The sequence below is a fragment of the Erithacus rubecula genome (genome assembly GCF_903797595.1).
Source record: "Erithacus rubecula genome assembly, contig: scaffold_98_arrow_ctg1, whole genome shotgun sequence".
NCBI lineage: Eukaryota > Metazoa > Chordata > Aves > Passeriformes > Muscicapidae > Erithacus > Erithacus rubecula.
Window position 1 is genome coordinate 511069 of NW_027635341.1, and position 25590 is coordinate 536658.

At 53.3% G+C, this 25590-nt stretch overlaps 3 protein-coding genes across 3 annotated transcripts in view; 2 read left to right on the forward strand and 1 right to left on the reverse strand.

Moving 5' to 3' along the window:
- The window catches only part of LOC306816926 (uncharacterized protein), a 172076-nt gene that overhangs the window by 100474 nt on the left and 46012 nt on the right, over window positions 1-25590 (forward strand). The gene's annotated exons all lie outside the window — the stretch shown is intronic.
- LOC306816928 (serine/threonine-protein kinase pim-3-like) lies at window positions 3915-6197 on the forward strand. The gene is made up of 4 exons (XM_079333380.1): window positions 3915-3988; window positions 4480-4846; window positions 5489-5665; window positions 5911-6197. The coding sequence occupies exons 2-3, from the start codon at window positions 4597-4599 to the stop codon at window positions 5521-5523; spliced, it is 285 nt and encodes a 94-aa protein (XP_079189506.1). The 5' UTR covers window positions 3915-3988; window positions 4480-4596; the 3' UTR covers window positions 5524-5665; window positions 5911-6197.
- Window positions 17082-18302, reverse strand: LOC306816924 (uncharacterized protein). Its single transcript, XM_079333375.1, has 2 exons — window positions 18213-18302; window positions 17082-18028 (listed from the first exon to the last, which is right to left on the reverse strand). The coding sequence occupies exons 1-2, from the start codon at window positions 18265-18267 to the stop codon at window positions 17106-17108; spliced, it is 978 nt and encodes a 325-aa protein (XP_079189501.1). The 5' UTR covers window positions 18268-18302; the 3' UTR covers window positions 17082-17105.

Consider the following 25590-nt stretch of genomic DNA (forward strand, 5'->3'; position numbering starts at 1 on the left):
AGCTGTTGCCGGTTTCGTGAAGGAGAAGGGAGCCGGGCGTGTGCTCGCTCCTCCAGCAATGGTGTGGCAGTCGAGGCGGCGGCGCCTCATCCTTTTGCTGCCTGGCCTTAAGCCGGGGCCAGGGCCCGCTCGTCGGGTTCGGCATGTTTTGGGCTGCCGGTCTGATGCGTGGTGACTGGCAGCTGGGGCTTGATGTGGCCGGGGTCGTGTTGAGCCTGCCGAGACTTTCCCCGGCCCCTTCCCCGAGAGTCCCCCCGAGCATGGCTCACTTGGCTGCCAAGGTGGCTGCGCCTCGTTCCCCGCTCTCGACCTGTTTTGCCAGAGTGTCCGTGTCGGAAGGGCTTGCGGGGGACATGCAGTGGGGCGTGTGGCCTCGCCTCGGCTTTGTCTGCTTGCCTTCTTGAGGAGCTTGGTGACGGGAGTCGCCCCCATGGAGTTTTGCGAGCCGGGGTTGGCGGCGCCCCGTTCCTGCCGTGTGGTGTTGAGAGCATCCCCCTTCCTCGGCCCTAAGCCGGGGACCCGTGTAGCGGGCAGAATTTTTCAGGGGCGGCGGCTGGCCACGGTGGCCGGTCGCGCCCCGTAGCGCAGGACGGAACCCGAGAGAAAGCCCCCAGCAATGTCGTGGGCGAGGCGGCGGCGCATCGCCCTATCTCGGTCCTGGCGGGTGCGACCGAGCCACACTGCGCCTGGGCGGCCTGTGGTGTCTGGCCTGTTCCGGCGGCCGTGGCTGCCGGTGGGCTTGGGTTTGTGAGTGGCTCTGCTTTTTCGTGTGCCAATATGCGTGGCGGAGTGTGGGGGCTGCCTGCCCAGCCTTTTTTTTCCTCCTTTTTATTTTCTCACGCGGCCTTAAGCTGCGGCACTGAGAAGCACGCTGACGACGAAGGGTAGCGGGCCACGAAAAGTTGAACCAGGAGAGAGAAGCTGGCTAGAGAGATGGGTTATATGTCCGTGGATGAGGGGGGTTTAGGGGGAAGTGAGAGGCACGGGCCTCGCCCCCACCCCTGGCCCGTGACCCCTGTGGCTAGCACGGGTCGTGCGACGCATAGTGTGCTTTTTCTTTTTCATTTTTTTTCTTTTTTTGTTGTCCCAGGAAAATGTGGCCGCGGGGCCCTCGTCTCACCCACCGATCGATGAAGCTTTTTTGTTCGCGTCGGAAAGGGCCCCTGGCCGGCTGGCGGCAATGTCCGGTTCTCGAGCAGGGCGGTCTCTTTTCCAATTTGCTTCCCATTGCTGGCGAGGTGTTGCTCTTCCCCGCTGCTTGGGGAGGAACGTCTTTTACCGTCCCGGGCTGTGTGATGGCCGTGTGGCCCCGCGAGTCCTCAGGTGTCCTTCAAAGCACACGAGGTGCCGGTGCTGGCTTCGGTCCCGAGTAGCGCCCGTGGGTGCCGGCCGCAAGCAGTGCTTGGGCAGTGGTGCAGCTTGAGCTTGAGCGAAGAAAAAAAAGCAGGCCCCAAAGAGAGGGATGAGAAAAACCGATGGGGCACGGACGGGGGAAAAGAGCCCGTTCCGTGCGCGCACCGCACCGGCGCTCCTTTGCCGCGCCGCCGCCTGCTGCAGAGCGAGCCGCCCCGGCCAAAAGGGGCCTCGGTGTCCGGGTTGCGCCCACCTTGTTGGGTCGCTGTCTCCTCTAGCACATCCGGTGCTTTTGGGCCGGCCTCGGGGGCGGGTCAGTCCCAGCCGAGCCCTTGTCCCGCGCACGCCCAGCCGCGTGTGGTGGTACTGTGTGAACGCGAGGCCTAGTCTTGAAGGGCGCGGCCCCGGAGAGAGTGAGAGAAAAGCCGCGAGAGAGACCAAGAGAGAAGGGGAGAAAAAAATGGAAGGGGAAGAGAAAAAGTCTCGCGTTGTCCGAAGCAAAGAATAAAAAGCTGCGCAGCCGTCCCGACTCCTTGCCTGTGCCGGCACGGGAAGGGCCGACCGCCGGGGTCGGCCGTCGCCAAGGGGGCATCCTGCCTCCCCGCCGCCTGGCGGGTTGGGGTTAGCTCCGCGCGTGACACCGTTCCCCACCCCAGGCGCTGCCAGGCGGCGATGTTGCTGGCCGCCGCCGGTGCTCGTTGCTGCCATGCCGCCACCGTCGCGTCCATGATGCCGCTCCCGCGGGTCAGGGTTGGCAGGGCGTTTGCCGGCGGGCCACACGGTCCAGGCTCACGCGTGCCACGGTGCCGCCGTGGGTGGCGGCTACCTGGTTGATCCTGCCAGTAGCATATGCTTGTGACTCAAAGCTTAAGCCGCTATGCATGTCTTAAATACAGACGAACAGTAAAGTGAAACTGCGAATGGCTCATGAAATCAGTTGTGGTTCCTTTGGTCGCTCCTCTCCCACTCCTTGGATAACTGTGGTAATTCTAGAGTTAATACATGCCGACGAGCTGCGGCGGTGGGTTTCCCTTCACCGCGCGTGCGCGGTGTAGGGGGAGAGACCCGCTGGCCGCTGTCTCTGGGCAAGAAGGTAGACCTGGTGCCTGTGAACGCTGGGCGATGTCGTGGGCAAGCGTGTGAGGGGCACGCTTAGCGTCCTGTCTGGTGTCCTGTGCCGTGCAAGCGGGTGCTTGATCTACCAGGTCCTCCTCGAGCGGACGTGGTCGCCGGATAAGTGGCAACGGGGTAGACCTATTGCCTACCCCCCCTATAGCCTTTACCAGCTGCGGGGTAGACCTGTTGCCCTCGACGGGTTTTCCTATTTGCCGGCTTGCTGCAGGGTACACCTATTGCCTGCTCCCCATAGTTCTTACCGGCCTGCTACGGAGTAGACCTCTCGTCGTCGGCAGGTCTTAGGTTTTGCCGGCCTGTAGCAGGGTAGACCTGTTGCCTGTCCCCCCCATAGTCCTTACCGACCTGCAGCGGGGTAGACCTCTTGCCCTCGGTGGGTCATAGTATTCGCCGGCCTGCTGCGGGGTGGACCTGTTGCCTCTTCCTGCCCCCCCATAATCCTTACTGGCCTGCTATGGGGTAGACCTGTTGCCTGCCCCCCCTTTTCCCCCGTAGTGCTTACCGGCCTGCTACGAGGTAGACCTGTTGCCCTCGGCGCATCAGCATTTGCAGCCCTCCTGCGGGGTAGACCTGTTGCCTGCCTCCCCCCTTACCAGCCCGCCCTGGCACTTCAGTTGCAGCAGCAGCAGTGGCACCAGCAGCAGCGCCAGCGGCAGCAGCGAGTCTACAGATCCTCTGGATCTCTTGTTTCTTCTCTCCCTCTCTTCCACAGTCCCGTACCCTCTTCCCCAGTGTCCCTTTCCCGGACCCTCCCCCTCTTCCCTTCTCCCCCTCTTCCCCTGCCGGGCCATGTTCCGAGCCGGACCCGGCCCCAGGCGGTACTGCCCCTGCCCCGTCGCCGTCCCCACCCTTGGTCTCGCCCATCCCACCTCGGTCTTGCCTCCGCCCGCCTCTCGCTGTCCTGGCTGTGGCGCTGTTGGCTGGGCATCAGTGCCTGGGGCTGGGGAGGCATCGCTTCTCTTTGGCTCCGCTTGTCCCGGCCCCAGCCCCAGCCCCAGCTCTAGCCCCAGCCCCAGACTCAGGCCCAGCCCCAGACCCAGCCCCAGCCCCAGCCCCAGCTCCAGCCCCATCCCTAGCTCCAGCCCCATCCCCAGCCTAAGCCCCAGCCCCAGTCCAGCCCCAGCTCCAGTCCCAGCCCCAGCCCCAGCCCCAGCCCCAGCCCCAGCCCCAGCCCCAGTCCCAGCCCCAGCTCCAGCCCCAGCCCCGGCTCCTCCCGGGGCATGCGGAGGGCACATCTGGCGTGGCCACTACCATCGCCCCCGCTGAGGCTCCCCCGGCTCGAGCTTCGCCGAGGCCCAGGGCGGGTGGGGATGCCTGGCCCAGGACGCTCAGGGAGCAGTCGGGGGCCGTGTCTGGCCCCAGGCCGAGCGCTGACAGCTGCGTGTCACCCGCAGGGAAGTCGCAGGAGGCGTTGCAGGAATGGTACTGGATGCGTTCGCTGCTGGGCAGTGGCGACTTTGGCAGCGTCTTCTCGGGGACCCGGCTCGCGGATGGTGCTCCGGTGAGTGGCGGGGGTTGAGGAGGAGGAGGAAGAGAAGAAGGAGAAGGAGGAAGAGGAGGAGGAGGAGAAGGAGGAAGAGGAGGAGGAGAAGGAGGAAGAGGAGGAGGAGGAGGAGGAAGAGGAGGAAGAGGAGGAGGGAGGAGGAGGATGAAGAAGAAGAAGAAGACGAGGAAGGGGAGGTTGGAGCGCGGTGTGCCGGGCGGCGAGCTCAGCACGCTGCTGCCCCTTAGCTCGCAGGTGGCCATCAAGCGCGTGCCGCGGGTTTGCATCCAGCACTGGGGCGAGCTGCTGAGTGAGCGGAGCCAGTGGCAGAAGACGGGGCGTGCTGGGTGGCGAGGAACCGGGGCCCAGCAGGGTGGGAGCCACCGGGAGCCCTGCTGGGAGAGTGGGCGTGGGGTGAGCGGGGGATGCAGAGCATCCGGGCTGGCTGAGAAGTCCCAGAGCCCTGACACGGCCTCAGCCCTGCTGACGGCATCGTGCTCCTCACGCAGCCCAACGGCGCCCATGCACCCCTGTAGATCGTGCTGCTCGACAAGGTGTCCACTGGTTTCCCTGGAGTCATTCAGCTGCTGGAGTGGTTTCAGCTTCCCAGCTACTTCTTGCTGGTGATGGAGCGTCCGGAGCGATGTCAGGACCTCCGTGATTTCATCAGGGCTCAGAGGTTCCTACCGGATGAGGAGGCGTGGGGGCTGTTTCGCCAGGTGCTGGAGGCCGTGCGGCACTGCAGCAGCTGCGGGGTCCTGCACAGGGACATCAAACTGGCCAACATGATCATCGACCTGGCCAGCGGGCAGCTCAAACTGATTGACTTTGGTTGTGACACCTTCCTCCAGGACACAGTCTACACCCAGTTTGCAGGTGAGCCAAGCCTGGGAGATGCTTCTGGGCATCTCATGGCCCAGCCTGGCTGTGGTACCAGGGATTCCCCCCTTTGCTGCAGGCTATGGCATTGCTTCTGCAGCCAAGTTGCTTTTGGGTGGGGGTCAGAGGGGGGCCAGCTGCCAGCCCTACCAACATCATTCACCACTCACTCAGCCGTGGCTGGAGCTGGGGCAGCCAGCCCGACACAAACCCCATGGGGGTGGCAGAGGGGGGGGTCACACCCAGGCACTGCTCAGTTTGGTGTGCAGGCAAGGAAGGGCTTGGACTGCTTTGCTTCCCTTGTTTGCCTTAGCTTATTAATGTTTTGGGAGAGGTAGGGGCGGGGGGGGGGGGGGGGGGGGGCAAATGCAGGCAGGGAGGAGAGTGGGTTTTTCCCACCACTGGGTGGGTTTTTCTTCTGTGTGTCCTAGTTGGGCCTTCCCAGGGCTTCTGCTGCCCTCTCCCAATACCAGTGGCTTCTTTTCCAGCCCGAGTTTTGTACCCAAGAGGCAGGTGCTGGTGAGGAGGCTGCAGGTCACCCCCTGTGCCACTGGTGCAGCCCCCCCAAGCCCAGGGGTGCTGGGGCCAGGCTCTGGGAGCAGCAGCATCCTCCTGATGAGCTCCATCTGTATTCCATAGGAACACTGTCCTACAGCCCCCCAGAATGGACCTAACGCAAACGCTACCACGGCAAGGCAGCAACGATCTGGTCCCTGGGTATCCTGCTGTACCAGATGGTCTACGGGAAGCACTGGTTCAAGAAGGGTCAGGACATCATGCGGGGTCAGCTCAAGTTCCCACAACGGCTCTCTCAAGGTGGATCCTCATCTCTGGGCACGGGGAATACCAGTGCTGGGAGACAGCAGTGGGCTCGTGAGCATCCTGCTCTGGCAGCTGCTGAGGAGGTGGCACAGGTCCTGCTCTCCTCCAAAACAGGGAATTGACTGGAAAGTTTAGGCACAGCTCTCAGAACATCCAGCAGAGCCCAGGCACGGGAATGTTGGGCAAAGCAAAAACGATCCTTCTCCAACTGCCTGCTGATTTATGGTTTCTCTCCCCAGAGTGCCGAGATGTTATCAGTTGGTGTTTACCCATGCGCTCCTTGGACAGGCCATCTGTGGAAGATCTGTTCTATGACCCTTGGCTGCAGGGTGTTCATCTGCCCTAGAAGATGGGAGAGATTCACAGGCACCATTTAATCCAGGAGCCTGGATCAAACAGCTCCACACATCTCTTGGTGATGAGAAGTAAAGAAACCCAAACTTCTTCATCCTGTCTGTACCATGGAGCAGGGGTCATCAGATGGGAACATCTGTTCTGGAGGTGAGCTGGTCTTGCAAGCACTGGTGGCCACCTGTGAGAGTCCATCTGAGCCTCTCATCTGTTTCTGCCCAACGACCCTCGCCTGAGGCCTGCGCTGGCCAGGGATGGGAGGAACGCCAAGTCACTGTTCCGCAGGTGATGCCTACCAGGACTGGTTTCTCATGACAACTAGTCACAGGGCGTTTACTCAACAAAGCTCCCACAGATGAAAGAACAATGGACTGGTCAGTATAGGATACCCTGCGTGTGTTCATAACAACAAAGATGGTTTGGTGTGCCTTGAAGCGTCCTGTTTCCACCTGTTCCCCAGCGTAATGAGCTCCACATACAATAGTCCATAAATCTTCCCACCTTTTGGCCAGAAGCCACTCGCTTTGGGAAAGGACTATAAAAGTGACTTTCTCAGAGGAGACCCCTGATATCTCCCCAGATGGCAACAGACATCTATTGGCTGGCTCCACGAAGATTCATCTGCCCGTCTTTGTAGCTATAATCCCGACCCCCCTTTGTCTCTCTCTCTCTCTCTCTCTCTGTCCCACTATCTCATTTTGGTTGGCACTAAATAAAGTGCATTTCTGTAGAAGTAAACTGGTTTTGTCCCCTGCTGTGTCTTTTGCGCTCTGAGATCCATAAAACAACCAGTCATGGCTTCTGCTCGGGTTGGGTGGACCGTGACTTCATTTGGCGTAGTCGGCAATTGGATTCCTGATACTGGGGGAGTTGGGGTTTCTGTGCACTTTGTACCAGGGGAAGACCTGTGTCATTTCAGCTGCACCTAGCCTGTCAGTACCGTAAGGACTGAACAGTGTTAGAAAGCAAGGGAGGTGGTATTGGGTTCTTCCAGCAATCTTCACACAGACCCAGGTGGAGAATCAACTCCATTTCAGTTATTGGAGAATTTTTTGAAAGGATCTCAACTGAGAAAAAGATGGGACTTGTTTTTTTTTTTGTTTGTTGCTTGGTGTAGTTGAGGAGACAACCATTGTGCAACTAAAGAGAACCTCCCAAGCGGTTTGGTCTCCTCAGCCACCCAGGGAACACAGGGGGTTGTCCCCAGCAGAAGTCTGGGTGACAATTGTTGACCTCCCTGAAGTGGTTTTTCCCCCTCGCACATAATCGTAACTCAGAGGTTACAGTTGTTGTATAATTATTGTATTTGACTACTTGGGATCGCGAAGAGACAAGTGGTTTTTGTAGTTAAGTTAGTACCTCCCAAGTAGTGTGTCTCTTCACCCGCTCCAGGGACGAGAAGGGATTCACAGTTTGAGCTGTGCTTTTTGTGTAACTTTAAGTGTGTCTCCCTGAGAGTGGTTTTGGTCCCTTCGCAAAAATGTCTGAAAAGGATAAAGCTGCATTTTACGCTTTACTAGCTAAGTATAATGCCAGACCCTCCCAAGGGGGGAAAGACTGGGCACACAGTAATTGGTTAAATGTAGAAAATGTCATTGATCGGATCCATTCTTTGCAACATGAAACAAAATTCAAACTGAGCAAGAAAAATAAAACCACACTTTGCTCAGTTCTAGGCGCTTGTCTTTCAGCTGCTGTAGAATCTTGTTTCAAACGACTGAGTGAGGAAATTGCAGTGATAGACTCCTTGCAAAACATGGTGGAAGGTTTGCAAAAACTTTTACAGGAGGAAAGAAATCAGGTAAAAACTCTGCAAAACCAACTAGAGCAGGAAAGAAATCAGGTAGAAACTCTGCAAAACCAACTAGAACAGAAAACAAATCAGATGGAAACTCTGGAAAACCAACTAGAGCAGGAAAGAAATCACAACTATTTGCTACAACTATCACATGCCTCACAACATGCAGATACACCTAATGAAACAGAAGAAAAGGAAAAATGTCACATAAAGCAGATATACCCACAGAGAGAACTAGTACATGTACAAAATAGTGGGGAAAATTGCTGCTCTAAAATGAGACCTCTCGTTAAAACGGAATATAGATACCTGAACGAGGAGGATTTTGACCCCCCACATAACCTCAAAAGAAATACCATACACTGCTACTGAATTGGCCAAATTAAAGAAAGAATACTCACGTCTCCCACAAGAATCTGAGACTGAGTATGTTTTTAGAGTTTCACTCACTGGGGGACATCAAATGAAATTAAGTGAACAAGAAGCCAGTGGGTACTGGGGGCCTGGAGTTTTCTTAACAACTGGAAACGCTCGTGTTCCATGGTCTCTGACGCAGAGTGCAGCCTACTGGGCTGGGGGACTTAGCCCCCTAGAAAGAGGTGATCTTCTAGCCATAACTGGCACCCCATACCAGCTCCTAGAAAACATTCAAAAAGATGCCTGCTTGCAAATTATACATGAAATAAAATTCACTGCTGGCCATAAATCACCTATGCAATCACCTGTAAATGTAAAACACCCTCTTTCTCTCTGGTGCCAAAGTAGAGATCAAACCGGTTATACAGGACTTGCAAAACTCCCCTGTATGGCCTATCCAAAAACCCAAACCTGACACTGTAGCTGTGTACCAATACATAGATGATGTATTGATAGGAGGAGAAGAAAAAGAAGTGAGGGATGTGCAACAGAAAATAATTTCCCACCTAGAAAGCCCTAACTTGCAAATTGCCTCAGAGAAAATTCAAAAATCTACTCAGGAAGTGAAGTTTTTGAAGACAGCCACTACTGGGACTGTCCCCCCTGACGGGGTGGCCCAGAAATCCTCAGTAACAGAAGGAACTGTAAAAAATCTGACAATAACATAAACTGAGAACTTGGGCAACAGCGATGACAAACCTGCCTCAGCAATTAAAGCAGCCTCTGCTTTCTCCCCCAAACAATCTTTGTTCACTAATTCTTCATTCACTGATGCTTCTGCTGAGCAAATTATTGCTGGGGGACGGGGTGACTCTTGGCTTGGGGCGCTGATGGTTATTTGGGGTGTTTTCCAGCATGAAGTGCAGAGTGCCTCTCTTGTTTGCAACTACACTGACTCATGCTGTGTTTAAAGGAGGTACAAAGTGGCTTCCTTCTTGGCAGCAAAATGATTGGGAAGTTAACAGAATTTCTGTCTGCACAGTTCCATCATTTTAACCTCCTGCCTCTTTGTGGCAGATTCTCTTGTGTTTACTTCTCACAGAATAATACCATGGAACGTGAAGATTAATTGCTGAATCCCTCATTGAACCTGCATATAGTTATGGCACAGAACCTTATAGCTGTGTTTTATTTTGTGAAGATTCAAAATCAAAGTTGAACTGTTGTACAATTTTCCCAAAAATTATGTGTGGAAAAAACAATACAAAATATAAAGGAGAACTTGATATCAATGTTGTAACACCTACTACCCAACCACCGGTTTTACTGAGCCTGAAAATTTTTGAAATTGGACCTTGGGTAATTCGGAAAACTGGCCAACAGCAAATATTATTTAATTCAGCCAGCTTGTTCACCTTTTCTAGGGATGGACAAACGACCTGGTTACAAAACCACGAGGATCCTTTCAAGAAACAAACAAGAGACATAACCGATGTTGTGGGAACAGGATTGGGAATTTTAAATAGCATTGATTCAGAGGTATTAATGAACAAATTGGTTGCCACCACCAGAGACCTGACCAAATGGAAACAACCTCTGCAGTCTTCTTTAACAGCCCTGACGATGCAACAGTGGTTATTATCAAACATTTTACCAAACTGGGAAAAGGCAAATGTAAATGATCACAAATTGATAATTGATGCTCTTGGTACTGCTCAAAACAACATCTCCTTAGCCCTCAGCTGTATCCAGGCACAGCTTTGGATGCAAACAGATGTTGCCTCAATTATAAGGGAAGGGGAAGAAGGCATCTTCCCTACTGAAATCCGGACAATAATTTGGGACAATGCTAATGATTTTGAAAGGAAGTTTCAGTCCTGGTGGAATTTGGTAAACTTTACCTACAACCCCAGCACAAACACAGCCACAGCCTTTGTGTTGACAATATGCAACGCTTCAGTGCATTTGATATACCCCATCATTGCATTAGGATTGAATCACCATGGAACTATTCTCTATCCTTTCGAGCATAGAGAATGGACCTGTCAAATTGGTGAGAAATGGCAAACTGTTAATTTGGAATCTTGCGTTGTTCGGGAGCAACTGGGTTTCATTTGTGAAAGCAATGCCATTGTGGCCCAAGACATCTGTTTAGACACAGAACAAAATATCTGTCATTTTGAAATACACCTTGATGAGACTCCTGCAACAGTGCTGGTGTACATAGGAAATGGATGTGTGTGTGTAAGAACTGCTTGCAACTCAGTGTTTGTAGAAAATGTAACAGTGGATCTAAAAAATGATTTAAATTTTTGTGTTTGTAATTTTACCACAATCATGGGCTGTGACTTTTCCTATACTGCTCCGGTTATGTCTTATCACCTTTTGCAATCCAGTTTTACACTGATTCATCAGTTAGTGCCTGCCCCCATCGGGATGAACCTCACTTTGATCAAACAATTGTTGCTTCACCAGGACTTAATTGGGATCTTGGAAAAAATCAAGAAAAATGGACAGAAGACCCTGGTGACAGTCCATCAGGATGTGAGAGAAATACATCGGGTTTTAGAAAGGGTAAAAGGAGATGCTGAACTCAGGTGGTGGGATACTCTTTTTGGGTGGTCACCTACTGCTACTAGCATCCTAAACAAATTGTGTCATCCCATCGTTGTGCTTTTGATTTTGGTTTTAATCAGTTTTGTTTTGTCAGTCATTCTATACATCCTGAATTGGAGAATGGTAAAACGGCTGACACAATTGGCATCAACAATGGAAGCACATAATTTGATCACTACTCCATCTGCTAAAGATACCCCTAAAGTTTTTGACACCAGACAAATTACACGAGCAGTAAAAGTCAGACCTTTAACAGCAAAGTGATTAGAATTGTTTGTTGCTGGTTATGATTGGTATAATCAGTTTTTAGTAATGTTAAGCTTTTGATTGCAAATAGTTTTGGAAAATAATTGTTTTAATCATAAAAACATATTATAATGGATACTGATTTGTTTTAATTTTAATTGTTTGAATGTTATTTTATTGATTAATTTTGATTCTAATTTTTAGAATTTTAAATGTTTGAATGTTATTTCATTGATTTTGTTTTGATTCTAATTGTTTGAATTTTAATTGTTTGAATTTTAATTGTTTAGACGTTATTTTATTGATTAATTTTGATTGTTTGAAAGCTATTTTAGCTAATATCATTGTGATTTGTTTGAAAAATTATTTTAATCAATTTTGTTGTGATTATTTTGCACTATTATTTTCCTTTTCCTTTTCCCTTTTCCTTCTTATCCCCGTTTTTTTTGTTTTCCCTTTTCCTGTTCTCGGGATGTGCTACCAAGGGTGGGTCCTGAAGATGCTACAACATCACAACATCATGCTGATGGAGTTTCTCAGCGATGCTCATTGGTCACGGGGTGATGTGAGAGTCCGTCCGAGCCTCTCGTCTGTTTCTGCCCAACAACCATCGCCTGAGCCCTGCGCTGGCCAGGGATGGGAGGAACGCCAAGTGACTGTTCCGCAGGTGATGCCTACCAGGACTGGTTTCTCATGACAACTAGTCACAGGGCGTTTACTCAACAAGCTCCCACAGATGGAAGAACAATGGACTGGTCAGTATGGGCTGCCCCGCGTGTGTTCATGATGACAAAGATGGTCTGATGTGCCTTGAAGCGTCCTGTTTCCACCTGTTCCCCAGCGTAATGAGCTCCACATACAATAGTCCATAAATCTTCCCACCTTTTGGCCAGAAGCCACTCGCTTTGGGAAAGGACTATAAAAGTGACTTTCTCAGAGGAGACCCCTGAGATCTCCCCAGACGGCAACAGACATCTATTGGCTGGCTCCACGAGGATTCGTCTGCCTGTCTTGGTAGCTATAATCCTGACCCTCCTTTCTCTCTCTCTCTCTCTCTCTCTGTGCCACTATCACATTTTGGTTGGCACTAAATGAAGTGCATTTCTGTAGAAGTAAACTGGTTTTGTCCCCTGCTGTGTCTTTTGTGCTCTAAGATCCATAAAAGAACCAGTTGCGACTCGCTCTTGAATTGGGCGGACCGTGACAATAGGGAATGCCTGGGAGTAACTGGGCTCATCCTGGGAGTGCCTGTGTCACAGCCCGAGGTGTCTCCTTAGACCTGAGATCACCTCAGGAGGACATAAAGGTGGTCTGCAACCCAGCTCTTTCTGATGCCCGCTGATGAGAGATTGCAGGAGGCTGTTCTTAGAGGTTTTCAGGGTTGTTCATAGTTTCTTATCTCAGGAATGCTTTGTCCAGTGAACAGCAGTCTGCTTGCCAGACTTCCAGGGCAGAATCTGCCTGGCTGAGGCAGGACTTTTTATACTATAAATTACATACTAGGTATTTACAATGAACTCCCACCTCAATCTTACAACATGACCCAGCTTTGTTCCCATCCAATCAAAGGATGCCAAGGTGGCACGCCAACAAGGATAGCATGGAGAACAAAGAGGAAGAAGCATACCATACCCCAAGTCCTCCATCTTGACCGTGAGCCCCTTAATATAAACATTATAGAAATCTACCTATTCTACATTCTAACAGTCTAAATTACACTAAATTATTTATTTTTGCACTTGATATTTCTTCTCTCAATGGTGGTAAATTGTTCATAGGAGCTAAATCCAGCCCCTGAGACACTTGGGTGTCATTCAGTGGTCTTTGGAAACCCCGCCAGGGGGGTCTTAAATCTCCCATGGAAGCCAGAGGAATAGTCTGGGCTCCCACACTGAGGAAACTGGAAGCACACGCGGGGAGCAACTGGGCTCATGCTGGGAGCACCCACTGGCAGCACCGGGAGCCCCAAACCCCTTTCCCAGCCGTGCTGCCCCTCTGGCCCCAGCACCCCCCGCCAAGGTCCCGGGAATGCCAGGGGTCCCCCCCGTCAGGCTCCCCACTTTGGGGTTCTGGGGCTCTCCTGTCTCTGCTCTCCCGCTCAGGGAAGCCGCGCCTCTCCCGGGGCTCCCCAAAATCTCTGTCCCCCCGCCGATCCTGCGCAGCTCCCACGCGCTCCCCACATGGCCCCGGCAGAGCTTGCAGGGCCCGGCCCGAGAAGCCCAACCCCCACCACGGGGGGACCTGCATCCCCCGCCCCCCGCGGGGGCTCTGCCGCCACAGCCACCAGGACCCCCAAAAACACCTCCCGGGGACCCCCCGATGTCCCCCTGAGGGCCATCTGTGCCTCTGCAGCCCGGCAAGATCCAAACATCCCCCCCAAAAATCCCTAAACCCAGGGACCCCACAGGAATATTTGGGGTGAGCTCCCCCTCCCCGGCCAACTGCGGGATGGGGGGCGACGGTCCCGGGGGGGCTGTGAGTTGAGGCAGCTCCGTGCTCACGCTCAAATTGCTCCTTGTCTCCTCCTGCTCCTGCTGCCGCTGCACCTCTTTCTCCCTCCCTTCTCCTCCTTCCCTGTTCCGAACCCTGAACTGAGAGGGGATGGGTGTAGGGAAGGGAAAGAACTGTGAGGGGAAATGGGCGGGACTAAAGGGCCTCTTAGTCCAAAGATGGCCTGGTTAGGACTAAAATCACCCAAAAGCCCCTCAAATACAGCCTAAATCCACCAGGTTTGGCGTAAAATCAGCCAAAGGGACATCAACTCCATACAAATGGAGTCCAAAATCATCCAAATTGGCATAACATTGTCCAAAAGGGGTGTAAAATCAAGCCAAAATCTGCCCAGTTAGGTAGGAAATCATCCAAATGGGCCTAAAAATCTTTGGGACCAAGACTGAGACCAACACCAGAACTGGAACTAGCACGAGGAATGACACGGAAATCAGGATGGAGACGGAGACTGTGGGGAAGGAATCCCCAAATGCAAGTTATTCCCTACAAGGTGTCTATCCAGCAGCTGCTGCTGTTGATGTGTGCCTGCCCAGTTGACTATAATTGATGTTTGTTTGGCTCTTTATTGTTAATGTTTTATGCCTTTGCAAATTGTTAATGCTCCCAGCTGTTTGTCCTTTCCCCTGTCCCAGAATCTACTCTTGGATCCATGCCCACCTCCACTGCCCCCTCCAAAATGGCGTGACAGCAAGTGCTCATGGGATAGCATTCAGTGCTAAAAACCCCTAAAAACAACGAGCCACTATAACATCTGAATCTAAAAAATGGCACTCCCAGGTTGAGAAAACAGTGAAGAAGATGAAATCACCCACCTGAGCTTTTTCCCCTTGTTGCCATAGCGTGAACAGCACTCGGCCAGCATGACACCAAATGTCTGCCCAGGGACTCTCCCAAGGATGGGAGCCCCGGCTCTGCTGCACAACAAAGCTAAACTCATCCTTCTCCTCCTCTGCATTGTCCATGGAAGCAGCAGCACTGTGCGCGATCCCTTGGGCCCCACCTTTAGCTGATTTTCAATCAAGGCCTTGAAAAAGGAGCTGGTCTCCTGGCCCACTCATTACAGAGACCAAGACTGGGAACAGAACTGACACCAGAACTGAGACCAGCACTGCACCAGCATTGGAACTGAGACTGGGACACAGATTGAGACTGAAACCAGCCCCAGAATTTGCACTGGGACCAAGATTGAGACCAGCACTGACACTGGGACGGGCACCAGGAGAGATCCAGGGCTGCTCTGGGACTGGGACTGGCACCAGAACTCTGGAACTGAGACTGAGAGTGGCACCGGAACCAGCACAAAGACTGGCACCGGTACAAAAACCCAAACTGGTACTGCTCCTACACCAGAATCAGGACTGGATGCACTCTGGGACAAACACCAGCACCAGTACCAGTGCTGCAACTGGGACGGCTCTAAACCGAGATCAAGACCGTCATTGAGTCCAAGGCTGAAAACAGAACCAGCACTGGGACCGAGACTGGCACCGCTGTTGGACCCAGACTGAGACCAGCACTGTGGAAGCTGAGACAGAGTGCTGTGGATTTAATTGGCATTTGCAGTTTGATAACCAGGAGGCCTTGGCAAGAACAAACAGAGCTTTGATGATTACAAGAAGACTGGATCAAGACTGGTGACAGGAAAGAAGATTTAACTAACTAAGGAGAAATGTAATGTTTGTCTGGGTGATGTTTAACCCAATAAATGTATTAAATAATTACTGCCTTCCTAAAAATGGTGCATAAGCAAATGTAGCTCACAATAAATTTGAATTCTGATCACAAGTCAGTAGTCCCTGTCACTGAATCATTGAAAAAATCCCCTGGGACCAGCACCAAGAAAAGGGGATCGATACCAAGACTTGGACCAGAACCAACAGCGGAACTGAGAGTGGCACCTCTTCAAGACAGGCACTGAGACTCGGACTGAAACTGAAACTGTCCCCAGAACTGGCACTGGGACCAAGACTGAGACCATGACAGACACTGGAACTGGCACTGCAAACACTCCAGGACTGCTCTGGGACTGGGACCAGCACCGGTACAGGGAGACCTCTGGAATTAAGACTGAGAGTGGAACCGGCAGCAGAACTGAGACTGGCATGCTCCAGGACTGGGCCTGAGGCTGAGATTAGCACTGGGAGCACACTGGTATCAACACTGGCACTGGCACCACCACTGAGACTGAAACCATTCCAAAACCAAGACTGAGACTGAAACTAGAAACAGCACTGGCACCGAGACTGGCACCAGTATATGACTAAGACTGAGACCAAGGCCAGGGAGGCTATGGGATCAAGATTCAGACCAGGACAGGAATCAGAACCAGGACCGCTCCAAGACTGCTCCAAATGGAGACTGAGACAGGGATCAGGACGGAGACCGACACCGGGAGCACTTCGGTACCTCTGCATTCACTGTGGTGAGTTTTGGCTGTGCCCCCACACGGGACTGGGCAGGACTGGGAGGGACCCCTGGGTAGGGTGGGACCACTTCGGTTCGCATTGTTCTGGTGCAGCCATCCTGGTCCATATGGTCCCAGTTTATACAATCCCAGTCCTTGTGACCCCAGTTTGTTCAATCCCAGTCCATGTGATCCCAGTTTATACAATTCCAGTCTGCATGGCCCTGATCCATCTGGTCCCAGTTTGTGCAGTCCCAGCCTGGGGGGATCCCAGTCCACATGATCCCAGCCCGCATGATCCCAGTCCGCATGGTCCTGCATGGTTCACACTGCCAGGGTCTGGAATTCCAGTTCCCAGCCCAGGAAAAGATGTTCCTGCCCTTAAAGGCAAAGCTCTTCAGAAGGGGCCAAAAGCCAAGTGCAGCAAGATATTACAGGGACATTTCACTGCCAGCCTTCAGAATGTCACCCATGGCTGTTGCAGCTCCTGCACTGGGAATTGAATCAGGGCAGGGTCTTTGGTGGGAGCTGCCTTGGGTCAGGGGAGACCCTGAGAGAGAAACAGAGCAGGCAGAGAGAGGCAGGAGAGAAAGGAGGACATAAACACAATCAGCTGAGAATGTGCCACTGAAAAAAAGAACTGGAAGTGACTGAAAGAATTTGACAGAAATCATGAATTGTTGAAGTTTTATTTGCTATCAAATACATCCTCCCCAGCCAGCCCCACACAATCCCAATCCCACCAGTCCAAATTTGGATCCCACTTCACCCAGTCTCCTTCCAACCCCTTCTCACCCTGGTGGCTCTGGAATCCAGTAAGGTTCATGTGGCATTGAGTTGTTTTTAGGAGACAACAAAGCACTTTGAAGTTGGATTGATCCTTTTGAGTCAAAATTGAGGTGTTTTTACATGGATTTGGTAGGTTTTGATGTGACAGATCAATTCCTCTTGGCTTTTGGAGCACAAAGAGGTGGAGAAGAGAGAAAAATGAAGGCCAAAACAAAAGGATAACCAGGCAAATGTCTTCCCAACACAGATCCCAGGGAATGTGTATTACCAGGGCTGTGCACAATGTAGGTCCTGCTGTGGGGGATGGAGTTGGAGCAGCACATGAAACTCTTCCTGCACTTGGCGCACTCGCAGGGCTTCCCTTAATGGTGACTCTGTTGGTGTCTGGTCAAGCCTGAGGTTTGGGAGAAGCTCTTCCCACACTCATCACACATGTAGGGCCTCTCCCCAGTGTGGATGCGCCGGTGGCGGATGAGGTTGGAGTTTTTCCTGAAGCCCTTCCCGCACTCAGGACACTCGTAGGGCCTCTCCTCCGTGTGTGTCTGGTAGTGCTCGAGGAGCCTGGAACTGGTGGGAAACCCCTTCCCACACTTAGAACACTCGTAGGGCCTCTCCCCTGTGTGAATACTTTGGTGATGGATTAGGCTGGAACGGTGCCTGAAGCCCTTCCCACAGTCCACACACTTGTATGGCCTCTCCCCAGTGTGGGTTCTCTGGTGGCGGATCAGGTTGGAGCTCTGTCTGAAGCTCATCCCACACTCCTCACACTCATGAGACTTTTCCCCGGTATGGATACACTGGTGGTTGGTGAGGGTGTAGTTTTCCCTGAAACCCTTCCTGCAGTCAGGGCAGCGGAAGGGCCTCTCATCTGTGTGCGTGCACTGGTGCTTGAAGAGATGGCTGCTGGTCTGAAACCTCTTCCCACACTCCCCACACACGTAAGGCCTCTCCCCAGTGTGGATCCTCTGGTGGCGGACCAGGCTGGACCTCCATCTCAAGCTCATCCCACACTCTGAGCACTTGTGGGGCTTCTCCCCATCACGAAGCTGCCCATGGACCACCAGGTCTGAGCTCTGGCTCCATCTCCGGTCGCCTGCCTGGCCTAGGCTGGGTCTTTCCCCCTCACATCCCCGTGGTCTGCGTTTGCAGCCCCTCCTGGTGCGGGATCTCCGTGGCTTTTCCTCCCCATTGGATTCCTGCGCCGTGGAGCCGCTGCATACGGCCTCTTCCACGAGGTTCTGCCATGGTGATTTGTCCTCCCTGGTCTCCGTGCTCAGCTCCTTGTCTGGGTGAGGAAGGACAAGGAGAGGATGGGATTTGCCTCCGTGCCAGAGGGAAGGGGAAAGAGATTCCCCCAACGTGTCCCCGGCAGGATGGCGTCAACAGCAGGGTGTCCTGCAGCCGGGGCCATGCTGGGCTGAGAAATGGAGCAGGATAGAGGGGGAAAAGGGCACTGACTTCCACCTCACCTGCCTGGGGCTTCTGGGCCATCTTCCTCTTCCTTGCAGTCTCCTCCTCCTCCATCAGGCCAAGGCAATGGGAAATCCTGGTTTGCGGAAAAACAAGGGATGAGCGCGTTTTGTTGGGGGTACCTCCTGCCCAAGTGTCCATCTCTAGAAGTCCCCGAGTATCTGGAGTCCATCAAAACCTCCTAAACACCAACATTCAGCCCTGAAAATGCCTCCCAGGAGTTCCTGGGAATGGTCCCTTCCCTTTGGTGTTCGAGGGTTCCCCCCTTTCCCAGCTGCTGGGGGTGACGCTTGTATTGGGGATCCCCCATCTATTCGGTGCCTGCCCTCCTCAGGCTGCTGAGAGTCCCAGCAATCCGAAAAGCTCCCCCCTCTTCCCTCTTCCCCTTTAGGGATGCTGGGAGATTTTGGGGTCCCAGGGTCCCTTCTCCCCTTATTCTCTCTTTTGGTGTGCAGGGGGTCCAAGGAGTTCTCCCTGCCGCTCTCCAGGCTGTTGAGGGTCCCATGAATGGCGGCGCTCCCCCCTCTCTGGGCTCCCCACTTTGGGGTCCTAGAGGACACGGGGCTCTGCTCCTCCAGGCTGCCTCTGCTGGCAGCCACCACCAGGACCCCCCAGTGTCCCCCCAAGGGGCATTTTCTTTTCAGCTTTGCAGTTCTTAATTCTCCAAACATCCCTTCAAAAAATCACAACTCTGGGACTCCCTGGGATATCTGGGCTGAGCTCCCCCTCCCCAGTCCCCTGGGGATCGATGGTCCCATGGATGGGGGACCTGTGAATTCAGGGAGGACTCAACCTCGTTCCTCTTTCTGTTCTTGATCCTCCTTTGTTTTTTCTCTTCCATCCCTCCTTCTCTTCCCTGACTCCCCATCCCTCCCCTACTTCCATCCCTTCTCACTCTCCTCCTTCATCCCTCCTCTCCCATCCCTCCTCCTCCTCCCACAGCAGCAGCAACACCCTCAGTGCCCCATTCCTGAAGCCCTCACAGCCCACCGGAGGAGCAGGGATGGAGGTGGGAAAGATCGGGATGGGCAGCGCGGGGCTCTCGGCTGCTCCCACCCGCTGGGGCCAGGGGAAACCCAGCTCAGGGAAAAGGAGAGGGAAACTGGGAAAACTGGGGGACTGCAGATCCAAACTGGGGCTTGCTGGGAGCCCCGGGGGGTGACTTCCAGCCCTTGGGGATCCTCTCAGGAGATCTGGGAACACAGAGAGGGGTGCGGGGTCCCAGAAGTGGCATCACTGGGAACTGTATGACTGGGACCATGCTGGCAGGGATTGGGATCATCTATGGAGTGACTGGGACTATGCTAGGGGCAACCGGGAGGAACAGAGAGCAACTGGAACCATGCTCAGAAATACTGGATCATACTGGTAGCAACTGGGACTGCGCTGAGGGTGACTGGGAGAGGCTGTGAGCAACTGGGATCAGTCTGGAAGCAGCTGAGGACAACTACGAGGGACTGGGAACATGTTCATGGAAACTGGGATACACTGGTACCAGAGACTGAAACCACGGCAAGGGGAAATGGGAGCAACTGGAACCACACTGGGTGATAATGGGAGCAGCTGTGCCCATGTCACAGTCATACTGGGATCCTACTGGGAACTAGCTGGAATCATACTGGGAGTGACTGGAATAGTACTGGAAATATCTGAGAATGACTGGGATCATACTGCAATCAGACTAGGAATGATGGAGAAGGGCTGGTCACAACTGGAACCATACTGGGATTGACTGGGAGTCACTCTGGGCATGACTGGAAGAATACTGGGAGGATCTGGGAGTGACTGGGGTCATATTGGAGATGACTGAAACCATACTGGGGGTGACCACAGGTCCTACTGGGATCATCCTGGGAGCCATTGGAATTACAGTGAGTGGGAATGGAACCTGGCTGGGGGTTAATTGGAGCTACTGGGCCCATGATGGGAGGAAAATGTGGACACATTGGGATCAACTGGGATCAACTGGAACCATGCTGAGGGGACTGAGGCCAGAACAGGGAACATACTGGGAGTAACTAGGAATATAGGGACACTGACAGAAACTGGCTGGAGACAGCTGGAAGTAACTGGGAAAGACTGAGATCATTCTGAGCAAACAGGAACCTTACTGGGGCAACTGGGATATAATGAGAGTGTCTGTAACCATACTGGGGGGACTGGAACCAGGCTGGGGACAACTGGGAGATAGTGGGACAATGCTGAGACAGACTGGGGCTATTCTAGGGATCATCCTGGGAGGAACTGGGAACAACTGGAACGATGCTGGCAGCAACTGGGATCATCCTGGAATCACAGAGAGAGCATCTGGGTCCATGCTGGGTGAGACTGGGATCACACTGAGGGTGACTGGAATCATACTGGGATGGACTGGGAGTGGCTGTGAACAACTGGAATCATGCTGAAAGCAACTGGGAAGAAGTGACAGTGACTAGCAGCATGCTGGAGGTGACAGGGATATACTGGGAGAGACAGGGAGTCACAGGGATTATACTGGAGGCTACTGGGGTCATGCTGGCATTGACAGGGGCAAACTGGGATCACACTGGAGGCCACTGCTATCATACTGGGAGTGACTGGGACTATATTGGGGGCAACTGGGAGAGAACACACTGGATGAAAATGGGAGGAACTGGGAGCAACTGAGAACGTGCAAAGGGGAAGTTACATCATACTAGGGAATGACTGGGAGTGACTGGGCACAGCTTTGGAGTTCTGCATTCTCCAAACATTCCCCTCTCCATCAAAAAAAACCCCCAAAACAATGCTGAGAGGCGCTGGGACTATTGCAGGGACAACTGGGATAAAACTGGGAGAAGTGAACCACGCTGAGGTAACTGAGAGTGCCTGGGAATGACTACGAGATTGTTCAGGGCAACTGGGATATACTGGGAGTGTCTGAGACCATAGGGGTGGTCACTGGGACGTAACTGGGAGAGACTGGGATCGTGCTGGGGGTAAAACTGGGACCATGCAGGTGTAACTGGGGGCAAGTGTGAGTGACTGAGGCCCTGCTGGCAGAGACTGGACTCATACTGGGATAGTACTGGGAGTGACTGAGACTGTGCTAGGGGCAGCTGGGAGAACTGGGAACATACTGGACCAAAGTGGTGTTGGAAAACGTATCCATTGAAAAATTTTTCTACAAGTTTGATGAAGGGGTTTTGTTTGCCTTTTCCCTAAGAAACTGTTAATTTTCTTTCCAGGGCATTGCTGCACCAGGTGGGGTCAGATGAACTCAACACATCAACACACTGGGAGCATCTGGAATGCTCAAGGGCCATCAGTGGCCACCAAGGAACATCCACCTCAGACTCTGCCTGTGGCACAGCTGCAGACATCTCCTTTGAAAAGACTGATAAAAACAGGGAATGAAGACCTTGAGATCAAAGAACACTGACCCAATTCATTTCTAGGACTGTATAAAAGAATAAAAATTTACTAAAAACGGAGTGTCATGGAATGATTCTCTCTGCACACACAGGTTATGTGTGGATGATTTCTGTGCTACATCCTGGCCACAACATCCTGCTTAGATAATAAAGTAATGCCTTGACTTTCTAAATTCCATCTTTTTGGATGTAGTTTTTTGTTTTTTCTCTCAATTTTGGTTACCTTGGGAGCAACACAGACGGTGCTGGGGGCAAATTCCATTATAACAGGGAATGGCCAGGCTCATGCTGGGAGTGCCGAGGAAACTGGAAGCACACGCGGGGAGCAACTGGGCTCATGCTTGGAGCACCCACTGGCAGCACCGGGAGCCCCAAACCCCTTTCCCGGCCGTGCTGCCCCCTCCAGCCCCAGCACCCCCCGCCAAGGTCCCGGCAATGCCAGGGGTCCCCCCCGTCGGGCTCCCTGCTTTGGGGTTCTGGGGCTCTCCTGTCTCTGCTCTCCTGCTCAGGGAAGCCGTGCCTCTCCCGGGGCTCCCCAAAACCGCTGTCCCCCCGCCGATCCTGCGCAGTCCCCACGTGGCCCCGGCAGAGCTCGCAGGGCCCGGCCCGGGAAGCCCAACCCCCACCGCGGGGGAACCCGCATTCCCCCACCCCCCCAGGGCTCTGCCCACACCCACCAGGACCCCCAAAAACACCTCCCGGGGACCCCCCGATGTCCCCCCAAGGGCAATCTGCGCCTCTGCAGCCTGGCAAGATCCAAACATCCCCCCCAAAAATCCCCAAACCCAGGGACCCTCCCGGGATATTTGGGGCGAGCTCCCCCTCCCCGGGCACCTGTGGGATGGGGGGGTGATGGTCGAATCGCTCCTTGTCTCCTCCTGCTTCTGCTGCTGCTCCACCTCTTCCTCCCTCCCTGTTCCGAACCCCGAACTGGGAGGGGATGGGTCAAGGGAAGGGTGGGAACTGTGAAGAGAAAGGGATGGGGTCAAAGCTGCACAGTCTGAAAAGTGTCTAAAATCACTAAAAATCCTCCAAAATGCAGTCTAAATCCACCAGGTTTGGCCTAACATCAGCCAAATGGACCTCAAATCCACTAAAAGGGGGTCTCATATCTTCCAAATTGGCCTAACATTGTCCATCAGGTGCCTAAAAACCAGCCTAAAGCTGCCCAGTTTAGTATAAAATCACCCAAACGCTCTTAAAATTTTTGGGCCAGGGATGGAGACGGGCACCAGAACCAAGAATGTGACCGAAATCAGAATGGAGACCGAGACCAAGACTGGGAACAGAACCGGCACCGAAACTGAGACCAGCATCACTCCAGAACTGGAACTGAGACTGGGACAGAGACCAAGACCGAGATCGAAACCAGCCCCAGAACTGGTGACCCCAAATTTGTGGTCAAAACCCCCAATTCCCAAACATTGGGGTTTGAAATATTTGGGGTGTCCAACCCCTCTGATTCCTAAATTTGGAGTTAAAACCTCCCGATCCCCAAAGTCTGGGATCAAAACCTTCCCCAAACCCCAAACCCTGGGGTGTCAATTCCCCAAATCACAAATTTTAGGATCACCCACCCCCCCAATTCCCAAACTCTGGGGTTAAACTCCCCAAATCTCCATAATTTGGTGTTAACCCCCCCAAATCCCACATTTTAGGATCCCACTGCCCCCAGACTCCCACCTTTAGGATCAACCTCCCCCCAAACTCCAAATCCTGAGGTGTAAAAGCACTTTTGACCCCAAATTTTAGGATCAAACCCCCTCAGACTCCAAACCTTGAGGTGTCAAATCCCCCCAATTCCCAAACTCTGGGGTTTGAAATATTTGGGGTGTCCAACCCCCCCAATCCCCAAATTCTGGGGTCAAACCCCCGATCCCAAACTCTGGGGTGTCAAACCCCCCCCAAACTTTAGGACCAAACCTCTCCCATTCCCAAACTTTGGGGTCAAACCCACCTGACCCTAAACTCCCCCTCCAAAACCACTCCATCCCTGGGGGGCACAGCGGGGTTCATTTGAGCTTGATTTGGGGTTCATTTGGGGTTTATTTGGGATTAATTTGGGGTGGGGGCAGCTCCAGGTGCAATATCTGCAGAGACCCTGGGTACGATGCTGGGAAAAACCCCAAAAACCCCTGGGGAAGTCAATAAAAGGGGTTTGGGGTAGAGATTTGGAAAAGGAGATTTTGGTGTGAAAGTAGAAGAATTTGGGATGCACAAAGAAGGATTTGGGATGGAAAAAGGAGATTTGGGGATGGAAAAAGGGACTTAGGGTGAGGATTGAGGATTTGAGGTCAGGATTTCGGTGGCAAAATGAGATTTAGGGTTCAAAAAGAGGATTTTGGGGTGGGAAAAGGGATTTGGGATGCACAAAAGATTTGGGGTGGGAAAAGGAGAATTTGAAGTGGGAAAAGGAGAATTTGAGGTCTGAAAAGGACTTTTAGGATGGACAAAGAAGATTTTGAGGTTGGAAAAAGGAGGATTTGAGATTAAAAAAAAGATTAAGGATTATAAAAAAGGGAGGATATGGTCCGAGCTGAATTTACCTGGGGGAGTGGGAGCAGGTGGGAGGTTTGGGGCAGGATCAGGACCATTTTGGGGACAGTTTTCTGGGATTTTTGCTGTTTGGGGTTGCTTTTGAGTGATTTTTGAATATTTGGGGGCAGCTTTGACTCATTTTGGGATGCTTTGGAGAGATTTTAGGGTGTTTCTATGGGATTTGGGGGTGTTTCTACTTGACTTGGGGGCAGCCTGAAGGGATTTGGGGTGTATTGGGGCAGTTTTGGGGTATTGAGGGGCGGTTTTGAGGCGTTTCTCTGGGATTTTGTGGTATTCCAGGCCCATTCTTTTCGGGTTTGGGGGTGTTTCAGGTGGGTTTGGGTCACTTTTTGGCGAAGGAGATCTTCATGGCGTTGCTCTGGGATTTTGGGGTGTTTTGGGGTACTCAGGGGCAGTTTTGAGGCATCTCAGGAATTTTGGTGCCTTGCTCTGAAATTTGGGGTGTTTTGGGGCAGTTTTGCCAAAGCCTCCCCAAACGCACCTCAGACCCCTCAATTCCCCTCAGACCCCCCCAATTTCCCCCATGTCCCCCCAGCCCCACCTCAGATACCCCATTTCTCCCCAAAGCTTCCCCAGACCCCTCAGATCTCCTCAGAGACCCCCAAAGCACCTCATTTCCCTCCAGCGCCACCCCGGACCCCTCAATTCCACACAGAGAATCCATTCCAGACCTACCTCAGACCCCTCAATCCCCCTCAGATTCCCCCCAAACTCCTCCATGTCCCCCCAGCTCCACCTCAGATTCCCTATTTCCCACCAAATTTTCCACCAGGGGTCCCCCCACCCCGGCAAAAGCACCCCAGACCCCTCAATTTCCCTCAGATCCGTCCCCCTCAAACCCCCCCATTTCCCCCGACCCACCTCAGACCCCTCAATTCCCCTCAAACCCCCCCCCCAACTTCCCCAAATCCATTCCAGACCCACCTCAGACCTCTCAATTTCCCTCAATTCCCCTCAGACCCCTCAATTCCTCTCAGACCCCCACAAATCCCCCCAAATCCATTCCAGACCCACTTCTGACCCCTCAATTCCCCCCAGATTCCCCCCCAAATCGCCCCATTTCCCCTCAGCCTTACCTCAGCTCCCTCCTCAGCCAATCGCCCCACACACTCTTCCCGCCGAGCGCGCGGGCCCCTCCTAGCCAATAGCAGCGCGCCTCTCCCCGAACCAACCAATCAGCGCGCGGCCCCCCTCAGCAACACCCACCTCCCCCGCGCCGCTGCAGCCAATCAGAGGCCAGGAGGGAGTGGCGCCCTCTGACCCCGGCGCCGCCACGGAGCAGGACCCCTTCCCCCCCGCCTCCCGGGAATCCCCCCGGGACCCTCCCCGGGCTCGGGCCGGTGCTGAGGGAGGCGCGGCAGAGAGCGGGGCAGGCGCTGGGAGAGGCCGAGGGGCTGCGGGAGCTGCTGAGGCGGCTCAGGGACAT

Bases quoted from the DNA above. Each gene is read 5' to 3' on its own strand.
- LOC306816928 (XM_079333380.1), top strand. From the start codon at position 4,597: ATGGAGCGTCCGGAGCGATGTCAGGACCTCCGTGATTTCATCAGGGCT. The intron at 4,847-5,488 runs GTGAGCCAAGCC...TGTATTCCATAG, and splicing joins AGTCTACACCCAGTTTGCAG to GAACACTGTCCTACAGCCCC.
- LOC306816924 (XM_079333375.1), bottom strand. From the start codon at position 18,267: ATGGAGGAGGAGGAGACTGCAAGGAAGAGGAAGATGGCCCAGAAGCCC. The intron at 18,029-18,212 runs GTGAGGTGGAAG...TTCCTCACCCAG, and splicing joins GGCCCAGAAGCCCCAGGCAG to ACAAGGAGCTGAGCACGGAG.